Genomic DNA, 15971 nt, shown 5'->3' with positions numbered 1-15971 from the left:
TAGACTGCAAAGGGGAATATGATATTGTTTTTGCAAAGAAAATATCATCATAGACATCTCAACTTACAAATAGCCACTTCTCATTGAACGTAGAAACCCTTCTGTATGTTTCACACAAATCTTATTATTCAAATCATAAGATTTACTTACAAATAACCATATTTCAGTCACGCTAGAAATGACAAAATCAGCAGCAGAAAAGAAAAGGGCAAAGTCTGGCTATCTTACTACTCGTGGTACATCATTATCACTCGGCGTCTTCTACCATGTCCACGATGATCTTACCGGTGGCATGGCCGCTCATGCTTTTGGCCCAGCCCTCGTGCGCCATGCTTAGCGGGTAACGCGAGTCGACCACCGCCCGGATCTTCCCCTGCACCACCAATCCCATCAGTGCGACCATGTCCTGCTTCTTCGTCGACTCGATAAGCGGCACCAGCCTCTTCTTGGAGAAGCACAGCCAGTGCAGCACCGCGATGGCCACAGACGCGATGCGCGGGGTGAGGTCCACCACAACGCCGCCTTTATCAGCCAGAACTGGCTTGAATGCCGACCATGGGAACCCCTCCGCGCAGTGCACCACCGCATCGTGCTTCCGTCCGGACGGCCCACGCAGCGCGGTGCCCTCCGAGGTGCAGTAGTCTAGCGCCTCGTCGGCGCCGAGTCCCCGAACGAGGTCCAGGTTGCGCGCGCCGCAGGTGGCCGTGACGTGGTGGTGTCCCGCGAGGCTAGCTAGCTGCACGGCGAAGGTGCCAACGCCGCCGGAGGCCGCGGTGACCAGCACGTTCTTTGCGGGGCCGTCTGCCGGCGTCGAGGCCGACCCCGGCCGTCCTGAGCGCCATGAGCGCGGTGGCCGCCGCAATGGGAATGCACGCGCCTTGGGCTGCCGACACTTCCGGCGGCCTCAACGCCGCGTTCGATGCTGACACCACCGCGTACTCGGCCAGGCCGCCGCTACCCTGAGACCACCAAAAAAACACCAGTAAACAACAAAACCGGAGCAGGCGCCTCACGTCGGGTGCTTGCGTTTTCTTACCGGAAAGTTGACGGCGATGATCTTGTCGCCTGGCCTGAAGCCCCTCACCCCAGCGCCCAACTCCACTACCTCGCCGGCGAGCTCGCAGACCGGGGTGAAGGGGAACTTGCCGGGCAGGAAGGGCCGCACGACGCCCTTCTGGAACCTCCAGTCCAGCGGGTTGATGCTGGCGGCCTCCACCCGTACCAGCAGCTCGCCTTTCTTCGGCGACGGGACCGGCACCTCCACGTGCTTCAGGCCCTCGGCTTCTCCGCCGTACTTGTCGTACTGTACGGCCCTCATCGTCCTCGAAGAAGATGGCGAAGGCATGTTGCCGGCTACAAATTATCTGCCGTGATGAACTGATGATTGTTAATGTTGCGGGCGCGCGGATGTACTTATACATGGCGCCGGTCGAACCGACGGCGCGCCCCTGAAGAAAGCGTACGTGGCCGGGCTCTTCGCCACACGCCGGTCGCCGGTGTTGGATCGCAGCGCGGTGCCGTGGTCGCGCAAGACGGCTCTTTCCATCCCTTGCGCCAGGAGGCAGTGACAAGTCCGGGTGATCGATCGCGCGGCATAGAATATGGACTGAAGAAAATTCACCCCCATCGACCACTGCGCATTCGCACGTGCGAAATCACCGGACGTAGACTTTTACTCCGTGGTTGGCCATCTCCGTCGCCACGGACGTCGATCCCCACGGTGCCCGTGTTGCCGCTCCTTCAGTTCACCCCAGCACATGTCAATGAATCCCGCTGGCTGGTCGTCTGAGTCATGTTGACCTGCCTCACATTTCGGCTCATGGGTCCACATGAACCTTTCGTTTAAAAACATATGTTAAAATGTCAAAAAATATCACAGCAAAAAAATGTGGCATTTACATCCAGACATTCTTGCACACAAGTTTAGGAAACATAGAACATTTTTTTGTGTCACATGCATAAAAGACAGATGTCGATGCTCCAACATGACTATTAACGGCAGGTTTTCATTTTTTACACATGCCACATATAATTTTCATATTCGCCGAAAATTTGCTTGCCAGCATAGAACATGTTGATGTACATGCAATTTTTTCTGATAACTTTTAACATACTGGAAAAAAAATCTTATGATTTTTTCATAATGGGTTCATATACACCTAGCAGCCGAAACACCACCTTCGGCGGGCTCTTCTATTTTGCGGTGTTCTCTCTTTACATAATCCACTTCATGAATGTTAGATGTTTTCCGAATCTGCAAATTCATCTTGTTTGCTTCAGCTTATTAACCGATTGGTGTGATTTTCTCGAGATTTCACAATATTTTTTATGAAAATGTGCACATATCTTCGCTAGGAAATATGCACAAAAATTGGTGTTGCTATGAATCATAAATAAACATCAAAACCACAATAGTAAGTTATACCATCTACCTCATCTTCTGTTGTCCCCTCGTCCTTAGGTTAATTGGGTCTAGCATTGCTAAATATCACAAGCGAACATCTAATTTTATGCTCTCACGGTAAGGAAATCCGCCCTATCCCTAGCCCCTTGTTCTATACCTCATACCGTGGCTCGATATCTATCTGCATTGCCATTGTAAAATTTCTCATGTTCACGTATACCCAAGCTACAAAAAAGAGAAAGTGTAAGCCAAGCAATTCTAAGGATGTCACGGTTTACACTCATGCATCTACCCACAATATGTTTTATAATTTTATTTAACAAACTTTCATTGATCATACCGCTGACTAAATCCAAGCTATCACCTAAATCATCGCTAGTGGTTAGATGCGATGTCATGTTCCATCATTTGATAGTCTTCATGTGGTAAAGAATTTGGAAGAATACAAAAATAAACTAAATATATGGATGTCATGTTCCATCATTTGATAGTCTTCATGAGATTGGCATGACTTGACATCTCCTCCTCCAGCATCTGTCCACCGGGCGCTGCCCCTCAAACGATGCTCTCAAGAGAGAAAAGACACCATCGTGCCGCCATCGTCCGGTCTGGAAAACAAATCCTAGGGTTCTCCCCGGAGCAGCACGAGTAGGTCGACAGTCCTTGCTCAACGATGCCTTCATCAAGGTAACAACGCAGAACACCGCCATCCCTGCCATCCAGCTCGATTTTCACCGGCAACTATGTATTCCCGACTCGCACCCGATACTAGATGACGAATCTCGCGATCCGACAACCCAACCTCAGGCTGACCACCTCCGACGAAGGAGATGGACACCACCACGTCAGATCTTGATCGTCCTTAGTGATGCGGAGGTAGCCTAGTGGATACCCACGCCACCTACGGAGAACTAGTGTGGGAGAAGCCCGCCTAGGCCCAAGCGGACCCAAGATTGGGGTTGCACCACCCACTAGTGCCACCGAAGCCCCACCTCGGTCGCCTCTACCATGCCTCACCATCGCTTGGAAGGAAGTGCCGGTCGCCGCCATGCCCCTTATTGGCGACATAGGAAGACCGTCGTCGTGCCACACGGGCTTTGCCCGATGAAGCCATGGGCGGCAGCGGCGGGAGAGGGGGTTGGGATGCGGGAGGTCGAGGGAGGGAGGAGTGGTGGCCGCCCGGCGCGGCACGACGCCGCGCCGCCTTGCGGGTGCTGGAGGTGTCTAGGTTGGCGCAAATAAAAATATGGTGACATGAGATACTTATCTTGATCATCTGTTGGTCCTACTTGAAATATGTAGGCAATGATTTGTATATGTATTATATTGTTGAATAAAATGATTGGCTTTGCCGAACTCTTGGCGAGCACATTTTCCCTCGCTTCAGAAGCAGTCACCACCATCGAACCGCTGATCCATCTTCTAGGCAGAGATCCACATAGTCCTTGCCTGTCCTGCTGTTGATAACACCATGGAAGATCTGTCGTGTGTGGCACCTGCTGAACAGGCATGACTCAGCGTAGCACTTGTCAGCCACCAGGCATGACTTGACATCTCCTCCTCCAGCATTTGTCCATCGGCGCTGCTACTCAAATGATGCTCTCAAGAGAGAAAAGACACCACCGTGCCGCCATCGTCTGGTTTGGAAAAAAAATCCTAGGGTTTCCCCCGGAGCAACATGAGTAGGTCGATAGTCGTTGCTCAACGATGCCTTCATCAAGGTAACGACACATAACACCGCCATCGCCCGCAAGCCGGCTTGGTTTTCACCGGAAACTATGTCTTCCCCACTCTCAGCCGATACTAGATGACGGATCCCCCGATCCGACAACCCAGCCTTAGGCCGACCACCTATGGCGAAGGAAATGGACACCACCGCGTCAGATCTCGGTCGTCCTCAGTGATGCGGACGTAGCCTAGGGGAGACCCACGCCACCGACGGAAAACCAGTGGGAGAAGCCCGCCTAGGCCCAAGCAGATCCAAGATTAGGGTTGCATCTTCATGAAGTCGCCGCCGCCATGCCTTCCTGAGTAGGACAAAAAAACCCTAAAAAGATAGAGGAAAACATCAAAAAACTGAGCCTTCCTGCTGACAAGGACCGAGATACACCCTACCTCCATGACTCTAAGGCCAGATGAGGTGATGCAGATCGGCGGTGCCGCCGACGGGAGGTAGGAAGCCCTAATCACCTAGGTCTTTTTCGCGAGAGGAGCGAACAACGAACAATTGGAATTTTCTTTGGACGATGGCGAACAACTTGTCTTCTTGGTGACGTTGGGCCGTGTGCAGCAGCAATTCTGGAGGAACGGGACATGGCCCGAATTGGTTGAGACCCATGTATGTTTTTTATAAGGTTTTTTTAGGATAGAGGTCTAAGCAATTTCTTGAGACAAAACATCTGCCCTCTTTATTAATTCATCAAAAATCAGTGAATACAAACGCCTTCAAACGGATAAACATCATAAATACAGGGGATGACCTAGGTGTAGCTGAGTGGCAGAGTGGGGGCAGTCCCCATTTTTTGATTTTATGTAAAATTAGTTCATAGTCCAATGGCAAAATTTAAAAAATAGTATATTTGTACCACAAGTGCCCCCACTCATTCGAATAGCCCTGCATACCCTACGGGAGACGAAAGCACAAGCATAGCTAGAGCATTAGTTCTTTATCCAAAGCTCTACTTTCATGCACTATCGATAGCCCGGTAAAACCTGCTATGCCGGTGTTGATCTCCTCTAGAATATGATAGCAGCTGCCTAGGTTCTTCTGTGTCGTCGCCTTGACAACGGATAAGGAGTTTCTTGCCAACCGAATTTGTGCTAGGTTCACACCCTCAAAAACATCCATATATATCTTCCAGGACCTCCGGTTCTGACTTGCCCTTGAAAACCACCATCAAAGCACCCCATGAAGGATCTTGAATCAGCCAGAACCATAATGAAAATTGGGGCGGTCATTTTGTTATTGGTAACCCCTACTTCTGCATTGATCTTCACCACACGCGTCGGGCGGTGAAAGCCATCGTGGATGACTATGAGTCCTTAGTGGCTATTGTCCTCAAGGTCAGACAACATTTTTTTGACAGCAACCACATATTACATTATATAAGCTGTTCCTGAGGTAAAGTGCCGATCTAAGTCCGGGCAGATTATTTTTTGTTTTTGTTTTGAGAATAGGTCCGAGCAAAAAACAATGTTGAGAATAATAGGTCCGATCAAGAGGGATGCTCCGGTGCTCCCCCTAAGTGAAGTTGAGGGGTCATATTTAGTTTTTTTTCTCAGCGTTGGGCCCGGCCAAACCCATATCCAGCCCATGTATACCCGTATGTATAGATACGGTATATGTACGTCGCGTTTGAAAAAAAACATGAGGTCACGTGAGCCGTTAAGATCTAATCCACCTAAATCCCGTCGATCGTCGTGCATGTGCCTTCTGTTGCCGCGATCGTCGTGAGGAGATGTTTTACTCCTCCTTCATCGGAAACCCTAGCGTGAGCACGAGCTGGTAGGGGTAGGGTTGATCTTCCTCTCTGGAGGGATCTCCCGCCGGCGCGACGGCCGTATCCACCGTCGTGCACGTGCCCTTCTGTTGCCGCGATTGTCGTGAGTATTTTTCTCCTCCTCGGAACCCTAGCGCGAGCCCGACGCATCAATCGAGCTGGTGAGGGTAGGGTTCCTCTTCCTCCCGGGTTGGATCTATCGCCGCCGGCGCGCCGGCCGTCTCCGCCGTCGCCGTTTATTGCTCCAACCAGATAAGTCTCGGTGCGGCTAGGGTTAGGTCCGGCTCCTCTTGCCCATGAGCGTGGCCTAGCTTCTTCCTCGTCGGACGCATCGATCGACCCTGGTGGTAGGGGTAGGTTTACTCCTCCGGCGCATCGAGTGGTAGGTACGTACATGATCACTCACCTTGTGTTGGATCATTTTAACTTCTGGTAGAATTTCATGCGGATGTACTGAATTTGTGATTTTTGTTGTACCTAGGAAATGGATGAGACGAGGTCTTGTGTTTGTGAGGTAGAGAAGGTTCCTGTCATTGGAGTTCATGGAGATGAGTCAGATAATTCTAGAACGGGGCTTGGTGATGAATCTTTGTCAGCGAGTAAGAATATTTTTGTTGGTTCAAGGCTAGATAATTCCATGAGCTCAGAGCATGGGAGGGAAGCAAATATTAATGTAAGTGTCTTTGATATATTCAACTTTTTCATGGAAAGCAAATGCAGAACGATAAATGTTTTAACATTGTCATGTTATATTGAATATATAGATGAACATTGACAATGATTATGAGAGAGAGATTAGTGAGGTCGCGTTAGAGGAAAACAACAATGAGGTACATGGACTGTAATTGTTATTTGATATGCAACGAAATGAGATTACCAGGAAATAGTAATGAGGTACATTTACTTGTTATCATTAATTTTTGCAGGAAATATCTGGACTTGAAAATGTGTATGACTATTATGGTGAATCCGACATGGAGAATTGTTTTTATGATGAGTCAGCAGGTGGCAAACATTCTGGGGAGTCAAAGCCATCGAACAACATGGAGGTATGTATTGGTTAATTATTTGTGGAAACCAATTTATTTATGGACACATAAAAAATAGAGTTTGATTGTTATGTTTTTCATGTGACAGTCCCATGTTGATGATGGTGATGATGCGAACCTCAGTCAAGCTTGTCAAGCAGAGGATATGACGGAGCTGTACATGATGATAAAGGAGATGACTTTTCCTTGTGAAGAAGCTGCATTTGTATTCTACAACAGCTATGCCAAAGATAATGGATTCAACATCAGATTGGATAAGGTCAGATATAGCAAAAAAAAGTACGAAACATAGGTGTTATAGGCGTTTCGTGTGTTCGAGGGAAGGTGAGCGTGATCCAAAGTTGATGACCGAAGATGGACATAGCCGGAGGCTCAGACCGCTGTCTCGATGCAACTGTGGGACGCAGATGACTGTGAAGCTGAATGAAAAATTGGTATCTTAGGGCATGGTAGATCCATTTTGACCCTTAAACTCTTGTTTCGGCACCTCCCAACCATGGTATTACCATGAAACACACAACCAACCTATAAAAAGCAAGGTATCAAGGGTGGGACACCCCACCATGCACAAGTGGTGTGCCAAATTTTGGCCCCATCCAAGGTGGTTAGATCTATTTTTGGGCCATGATATACCCATTTTGCCCGTGAAAGCCTTGTTTCGGCACGTCCCAACCATGGAATCACCATGCAAAACACAACCAACCATGAAAAAGCAAGTTAGCAAGGGTGGGGAACTCCACCATGCACAAATGTGCCAAATATTGGCCCCATCCAAGATGGTTAGATCTATTTTATGCCATGGTAGACCCATTCTGACCCTGAAACCGTTGTTTTGGCACCTCCCAACCATGAGATCACCGTATAACACACAACCAACCTATAAAACACATGGTATCAAGGGTGGGGCAACCCACCATGCACAAGTGTGCCAATTGTTGGCCCCACCCAAGGTGGTTGTTTTATGCCATGGTAGACCCATTTTGACCCTGAAACCCTTGTTTCGGCACTTCCCAACCATGGGATCACCATGCAACACACAAACAACCTAGAAAAAGCAAGGTACCAAGGGTGTAACAACCCACCATGCACAACTATGCCAAATATTGGCCCCATCCAAGGTGGTTAGATCTATTTTATGATATGGTAGACCTATTTTGACCCTGAAACCCTTGTTTCGGCACCTCCCAACCATGGGATCACCATGCAACACACTACCAACCTAGAAAACACATGGGTATCAAGGGGGGGGGGAAACCACCATGCACAAGTGTGCCAAATATTTACCCATTCAAGGTGGTTAGATCTATTTTATGCCATGGTAGACCCATTTTGACCTTGAAACCCTTGTTTCGGCACCTCCCAACCATGAGATTACCATGCAACACACAACCAACATCTAAAACACATGGTATAAAGGGTGGGGTAACCCACCATTCAAAAGTGTGCCTAATATTGGCCCCATACAAGGTGGTTAGATCTATTTTATGCCACAGCAAACCCATTTTGATCCTGAAACCCTTGTTTCGGCACCTACCAACCATTGGGTCACCATGTAACACACAACCAACCTATAAAACACATGGTATAAAGGGTGGGGCACTCCAACATGCACAAGTGTTCCAAATATTGGCCCCATCCAAGGTGGTTAGATCTATTTTAGGCCATGGTAGACCCATTTTACCCCTGAAACCTTGTTTCGCCACCTCCCAACCATGGGACCACCATGAAACACACAACCAACCTAGAAAAAGAAAGTTATCAAGGGTGGGGCACCCCACCACGCACAAGTGTGCCAAATATTGGCCCCATCCAAGGTGGTTATATCTATTTTATGCCATGGAAGACCCATTTTGATCCTTAAACCCTTGTTTCGCCACCTCCCAACCATGGTATCACCATGCAACACACAACCAACCACGAAAAATCAAAGTTAGAAAGGGTGGGGAACCCCACCATGCACAAGTGTGCCAAATATTGGCCCCAACCAAGGTGGTTAGATCTATTTAATGCCATGGTAGACCCATTTTGACCCTGAAACCCTTGTTTCGGCACCTCCCAACCATGGGATCACCATGCAAAACACAACCAACTATAAAACACATGGTATCAAGGGTGGGGAAACTCACCATTCACAAGTGTGTCAAATATTGGCCCCATACAAGGTAGTTACATCTATTTTATGCCATGGTAGACCCATTTTGACCCTGAAACCCTTGTTTCGGCACCTCCCAACCATGAGATCACCTAGCAACACACAACCAACCAAGAAAAATAAAGTTAGAAAGGGTGGGGAACCCCACCATGCACAAGTGTGCCAAATATTGGCCCCATCCAAGATGGTTACATCTATTTTAGGGCATGGTAGACCCATTTTGACCCTAAAATCCTGGTTTCGGGTGTTCCCAACCATGGGATCACCATGCACCACACAACAAACCCACAAAAACCAAGGTAGAAAGGGTGGGGCACCCCACCATGCACAATTATGCCAAATATTGGCCCCATCCAAGGTGGTTAGATCTATAATAGGCCATGGTAGACCCATTTTTGACCCTAAAACCCTGGTTTCGGCAACACCCCGACATGGAGCATCCACTAGTAATTCAAAAAAATCCAAAATGAAAAAATTCTTCACATTCCATCTTTTTTGGTGTTACAGACCATGTGTGCAAAATTTGAGGTGATTTAGAGGAGGTCAAAAAATCACTTGTTCAAATATGGGGTTAAAGTGATTTTTTCGACCATCTCTAATTAATCCTAATATTTTTTAATATTCTCCCATGCATGTAATATAAAGAATTATTCGAAAAAATTAAAAAAATAAAGTTTATAATTTTATATCAATCACTGTACTTTCAAGTATTTTGATAAAGGACAATTCAAAAAAAAATGAAAACATACAAGGTTGGGTTGAGCTGCCAACCTTCAATGCATTTTTGTACATTTTATGAATATGAACGTTTTACAAATTCGATTTTTAAAATTCATATATGAAATATCAGATACAAATAACAGATGAAATTGCTACTCCGTTTTATTCTCATGACATTGGTGCTTGCTATTCTCATCACATAGCTGCTTGCTATTCATTTATGTAACTTCTCTACTATGTTTTTTAAACTATTGACAACATTATGACAAAGATCAAACTGGTACAGAATTCATTATTACTAAACTAGCATTTTTTCAAACAAGTAAAATTTTAAACAAGATAATATTTATGGACTACCATTTTTCCAACACAACATGTATGGTTAATAAAAAGGCTGACAATAGTGTTTAGGCATCCATAACTTCACTTATCTTATAACAAAGTGAAGCATCAGCAAAAGCAAACACAATGTGCTACATACCACGTAGCACACTGGTACAGTTCATACATAGCTAGAGTTCTAGATGGTTACCCCACCATCACAGAAGGTGCACACATAAACTTGCAGTTCTTCATAACATACATAATTTAACATCATCATAACTATTGATGATGTACTGGTTCACTAACTTTCTGAGATATTCAGTCAATCCTGACCATAGTACTCCGGTACTTTGGCCAGGGCAGCATGGTTCGCCTTGTCGCGGCGGTTCTTCGGCATAACAGTCTTCACATGGGTTACAAGTCCTTCCCGCAGACCATCCCTAGGAACCTGCTTGAAGGGATGGAACTTGCATTAGTACTTCCAATCATTTTTCATGTAAGAACTCACTCCCTCCTCCTAGATCTTCTCCTCCACCTTCTTCTTGTACGACAACTCATTGTACTTGGTGACTTCAGCATCAGAGGAAGCATCTATTGAAGATGAGTTGTACTGCAAATCAAAATATCACAATCATACATCACAACTATTGTACAACAATGAGGTCAATAATGTTGTCAACCATGCACAATCAATATTCAGAAAATTAGCTTACCGACACGGCGTCCTCAGACTCGATCTCGCGGGAAGAGTGGGAAGAGTACTCCGAGTCATCCAACTCCTGATACTTCCTCTTGCAGACAGAGGAGGTCTCACCAACCTGATAAGAATAAATTTTAAAACAATGTTCATATATACATATTTCACATTGCCTAATTTTAAAAATAAGTGGGAAAACTAATCAAATAATAAACTCAATGATGCATTGTTGTAAATTAATTAAAGAGTACACAATTTGCAATTAATTGTACAATGATTATCAAACGGATAATGCTAGTACAATTACTTTGGGAACTAATAACTCTGCATAATTACAATTTATAGTACTATATACAAGTGATATCATTCCATTTCAATTAATATACTAGTATATGAAGTAAATCATTATGTCAATCTAAATTGCAATCATGACAACATTACACATATAGTAAAAATTATTAGTGCAATCTTACTGCAATCATTACAATCATAGAACATTGTCAAATATTAGGTACACATGCTATTATTCAGAGTGCAGTGATGTACAATTATAGTAACTACATATACTAATTGATGAAACTGAAGATAACCTATGAGTGCAAAGTATTTTTTAGAAAAGAAATGGAGTGAACAAATTTTATGTCACTGCCATAATTATCTGGGAAAAATCTTAAGCAGCCTTTTGAAGCAATGCATGGAACATACTACTTCAGCAGCCTTGCAATGATGCTACTACTAACAAACAGATTATGCAAATAAACAGAACATGAACTCTTTGGATAAGAGAATGAAGGCCAATCTCAACAAATTGTGCAAATTGTGCAAAGATTACTTCAGTAGCCTTACAATGATTACCAACAAATAAATGTTAGGCAAATAAATGTAGAACATGAACTCTTTGGATAAGAGAATGAAGGCTACTTTCCACAGTAATGAAACAACTGATCAACCACAACTTTTTTTGTAATATATTTGATAATTCAAGAACCACTGCTCAAGTTATTGAGCTTTATTTAATAACAAAACTATTTTGATTACTAACATATGAAGTTGTCTTAATATTTGTTGATTACTCCAACATAACAACACTTGCATTTATTAAAACATTGCAGTGCAGAAACTGAATGAAAACATTGCAACACTTGATTCTTCACATTGGTTAGCTTCACACTACTGCAGGGTTAATTCGTAGAACATATACATTCCTATGTCATACATTATCAGTCTTACTTAATTTAGCATTTCACATGCAACTAAAAATCCCCATAGCTACGAATGCATACGGATGCCAAACCAGATAAAAAAACCCCATCCCAACAGACATAAACCCTAGCCCAATCTGCTAGATCCATCTGGTCCAGTTCAATCAAACCCTAATCAGAAAACCTATGATTCGTCTCTTGTTTGGTTTGATCTAACCCTAATCACCACCAGAGAAGGGCAAAGAAGATGAGGAGTTGAGCGGATAACATATACCAGAATGTATTCCGCCTTCGGCTGCACATTTAGATCCGGCAAGGTCGCGCCGCCGACTCCCTGGTCCTCCTGATCCGCCGCCTTCAGCACCAAGCCGCTGCCCGACGCGCCCACACCATGACGGCTCCCTCCGCACGGCACCACATCTGCCTCCGACACGCCGGTATTCTTGACGAATGCAGCTGCGGCCGCCCGCGGGGTGGAGCTCCTACCCTCCATCGGCCTCCGATTCGAGCAAAATGTGTGGAGAAGAAGAAGATTCGAGAAAAATGGCAGTGGCGAAGGAGCGGAGAAGACGAAGTGGCCGAGGGAGGAGGGTTTTCTCCGTTCCCGATTTGGGGGAATGGTGGGGCGAGGGAGGCGGAGCAGCCCACGACGTTTTTATATGTCCCTTCCACTTCGTGTACGTGACCAAGTATGTAGACGAGGGTACATGGAATACGTACAACACAATCGCAGGCCATACGGGGCTGTATTCGCACAATCTCAGCCGTTGTTGTGTTTTGACGCTTCAAGTGAGGGGGAGCATCGGATCAGAAGCGTCCGATCATCAAATGAAAACGTGCATTCGGCCGCTTTGTTCGTGTGTGCGACCTGGTGGGTTTTGTTTGGTGGACCAGGAGCTGATTACTCTGGACCGCTCGGCCTTGAGTAGATGGACTTGCTTTGTCCAATGACTGCAATCCACACACAAAAAATGTACCGTTGTTCTAAAAAAAAAATAAGAGTACGGCTACAACTGCAGTTGCATCGCCTCGCTGAACTACTGAAATCTGCAATTGCTCCAAGCAAATCCTGCACACAATCACATCTCTAGCAATGGTCGCATCATGCTGGAGTATTATCAATTCATACAATGATTCATGCTCACTACGCGCCTCCAATTTCCACCACGATCTTGCCGGTGGCGTGCCCGTCGGCGCTATTCGCCCACGCCTCCTGCGCTCTGCTCAGCGGGTACCTCGAGTCCACCGCCGTCCTGAGCTTCCCCTGCCTCGCCAGCTCCACCAGCCACTCCATCTCCTCCCTCCTGGGCGTCAGCATCAGCGGCGCCAGCCTCTTCTTGGCGAACGTCACCTTCTGCAGGAGCGACGTGAGCGCGGCGCGGACCCCCGGCGTGACGTCCGCGGCCGTGCCGGCCTCGTCGGACAGCACCGCCCTGAGCGCCGGCCAGGACACCCCCGCCGCGCAGTTCGCCACCGCGTCGTATTTCCTGCCGGACGGGCTCCGCAGCGCCGCGCCCTCGGGCGTCTTGTAGTCCAGCACCTCGTCCGCGCCCAGGCCCTGCACGAAGGCGACGTTGCGCGCGCCGCAGGTGGCCGTGACGTGCATCCCGGCGAGCTTCGCCAGCTGCACCGCGTAGTGGCCCACGCCGCCGGACGCCGCGGTCACCAACGCGTTCTTCGGCCCGGTGGCGTTGGACGTGCCGTCGAAGCTGACCCCCGTGGCCTTCAGCAGCTGGAGCGCGCTGCTGGCGGCGGCCGGCAGGCAGGCGCCATCGACGGCCGACACCTCCGGCGGTCTCGCCACCGTGAGCGCCGCTGGGGCCACCGCGTACTCGGCGAGTCCGCCGCCGCTCTGCAGCCACGTGTCACAAGTCAGAACTCAGAGCACTGGGTTTTGACTCTTGGGTACAGACGGAATGGCAGCATTGGACGGTGCGTCGTCCTTACCGGGAAGCTGATCGAGATGACCTTGTCGCCTGGTTTGAAGCCGGTGACGCCGCTGCCGAGCTCCACGACTTCGCCAGCTAGATCGCCAACTGCATGTTTCCCAAATGGCAAAGAGTTCTTGCATGAGCACTTAGCAAAACAGGGGGTTGTCGGAAATTTTAAATTCAGACGCCGAACTACGCGCAGTTTTCTATTTGTTAACACTCATAATTCGTATTTTAAAGTTTTAAAATATTTAAAACAAAATTCTGGAGATAGCCAATGCTGTATGCTACAATGATATAAATATTCCGAAATTCTGTCGTACGTCTAAATTCTGCAGCAGTTGCTTGAATCAGTACCGATTTTAAGCTTCTTTTCCAATTTAGCTGCAGATTTCAGTCAGTTCAAGAAGTTGAGCAGAAAGAAGAGCATGTCTGTCATTTGTGACAGGGCCCTGGATCATGATCACCAGCCAGATGATATCTCCACTATCAGCCGGCCGGCCGGCGTCATGCGGTTTCTGTTTGGCCATTGTTGCGGCAGCATTTGATCACGAAACTGAAACTGAATTCGATAGCCATGTGCCAGTCTGAAGCTAGATTACCTGGCGTGAAGGGGAATTTGGCGGGGAGGAAGGGCCGGAGCATGCCCTTCTGGATCTTCCAGTCGATGGGGTTTATGCTGGCCGCCTCCATCTTGAGCAGCACCTCTCCCTTCTTCGGCGACGGGACCGGCACCTCCACATGCTGAATGAAATCAACCAGTAATGTTCAGTACTTCAGTTCAGTTCAGTTCAGTTCATCTCTGCGTCGAGGTTGATGAACCAAGCGCACGTACCTTGAGGCCTTCCGCTCCTCCGCCATACTTGTCGTACTGCACGGCCTTCATCATGGTCCTCGGAGTCGCCATGGCCGCGGACTGTTGCGTGCTCGTGCGGGAGAGAGAAAAACAGGGGAAGAGAGAGTGAAGAAAGAGAGACAGGTGGGTGGTGTGCAATGGCTGATGCTGATAGATATTGGTGGCACTCGTGGACGGAACTTGGCCGTCCAACGGTGTCGCCCAGCCGCGGAGGGTACACCGTGCCGCTGGCGATTTTTTTTTTAAATAATACACTTTTTTTTATTAAATCCAGAAATAATACTCGATTTTCATTTTTTACACGAATAATACACCATCGGGGTGTGTGAAACTGAAATGGAGAAATCGGGGTGCCGAATCCCGAAACGGAGGGAATCTGGCGTGCGAGGCCAAAGTCGAGGACTTGGACCCCGAAGAGTGCCTGTCGGCCACGCGCGGCCCATGTCGGCATGTCTCCTCGCCAGGAGCAGATGCTGTCGGGGCCCGGAATCCCGATGCGCGGTATTCGGGGAGGGTGACCCCGAGTTGGGCAGCGTGACTCCGAATCGCGGGAGAATAAATTTGTCCGCGCGCGCTGCGGCCTCGCCCGAGCGCGCTGCTGCCTCGACTCTCTTCTTCCTCCTCCAGCTCTCAGTTCATCTGCTTTCCACGAAGCGAGCACATCACACAGAGGAGCTGGGGTTCTGCGGTCTTGGCCGCTACGTACCGAGGTATGTGTAAGGGTTGCTAGCTCACCTTGCAGGGTTCTGGAATCGTTGGTTGCCCACTCCTGTTGCAGCTCTGGTCCTGGGCGAGGTTTCCCATCGGCCGTCCTGAGATTGGTGGTGGGTCTTGGCCGACAGACGAGTTGTACGGCGCGGATCGCATCGACATGCCGACGTTTGGTTCTCTATGGACATCGTGGAAGGTATACGCAATATTTACTCCGTTTTATATTGTTATATAAAATGTAACACTAACATAGTTATGTTATGTTATGCAGAGACTTTTTGGGCATAATCAGCTAAGGAATTGCTACTCAGCATTCACAGAGTAGTTTAACCTACTACTAGAGAGTGATGTCAACTGACAGCCATACAGTGAGGACCACCGCGACGGGGCATACCCAGGCGGTATATCGAACATGTGTACCAAAG

The 15971-nt window shown here is 47.7% G+C and overlaps 1 protein-coding gene and 1 pseudogene across 1 annotated transcript; both read right to left on the bottom strand.

Annotated features, from left to right (window-relative positions):
* Positions 1 to 247: 247 nt before the first annotated feature.
* LOC124657269 lies at positions 248 to 1345 on the bottom strand (annotated as a pseudogene).
* Positions 1346 to 12887: 11542 nt separating this feature from the next.
* On the bottom strand, positions 12888 to 14946 carry LOC124654475 (chloroplast envelope quinone oxidoreductase homolog). Its single transcript, XM_047193471.1, has 4 exons — positions 14815 to 14946; positions 14582 to 14723; positions 13996 to 14084; positions 12888 to 13900 (listed from the first exon to the last, which is right to left on the bottom strand). The coding sequence occupies exons 1-4, from the start codon at positions 14884 to 14886 to the stop codon at positions 13193 to 13195; spliced, it is 1011 nt and encodes a 336-aa protein (XP_047049427.1). The 5' UTR covers positions 14887 to 14946; the 3' UTR covers positions 12888 to 13192.
* Positions 14947 to 15971: the final 1025 nt, after the last annotated feature.

This window comes from Lolium rigidum, chromosome 5, assembly GCF_022539505.1.
Source record: "Lolium rigidum isolate FL_2022 chromosome 5, APGP_CSIRO_Lrig_0.1, whole genome shotgun sequence".
Taxonomy (NCBI): Eukaryota; Viridiplantae; Streptophyta; class Magnoliopsida; order Poales; family Poaceae; genus Lolium; species Lolium rigidum.
Note: the sequence above shows the minus strand (reverse complement) of the source record. Positions and strands in the feature narration are given on the sequence as shown.

What these genes read in the sequence shown, in the direction of transcription:
- LOC124654475 (XM_047193471.1), bottom strand. Translation starts at nt 14,886, where the DNA reads ATGGCGACTCCGAGGACCATGATGAAGGCCGTGCAGTACGACAAGTAT. An exon ending in GAGGAGCGGAAGGCCTCAAG is followed by an intron (nt 14,724 to 14,814) that starts GTACGTGCGCTT and finishes GATTTCATTCAG; the next exon opens with CATGTGGAGGTGCCGGTCCC. An exon ending in TCATCTCGATCAGCTTCCCG is followed by an intron (nt 13,901 to 13,995) that starts GTAAGGACGACG and finishes ACGTGGCTGCAG; the next exon opens with AGCGGCGGCGGACTCGCCGA.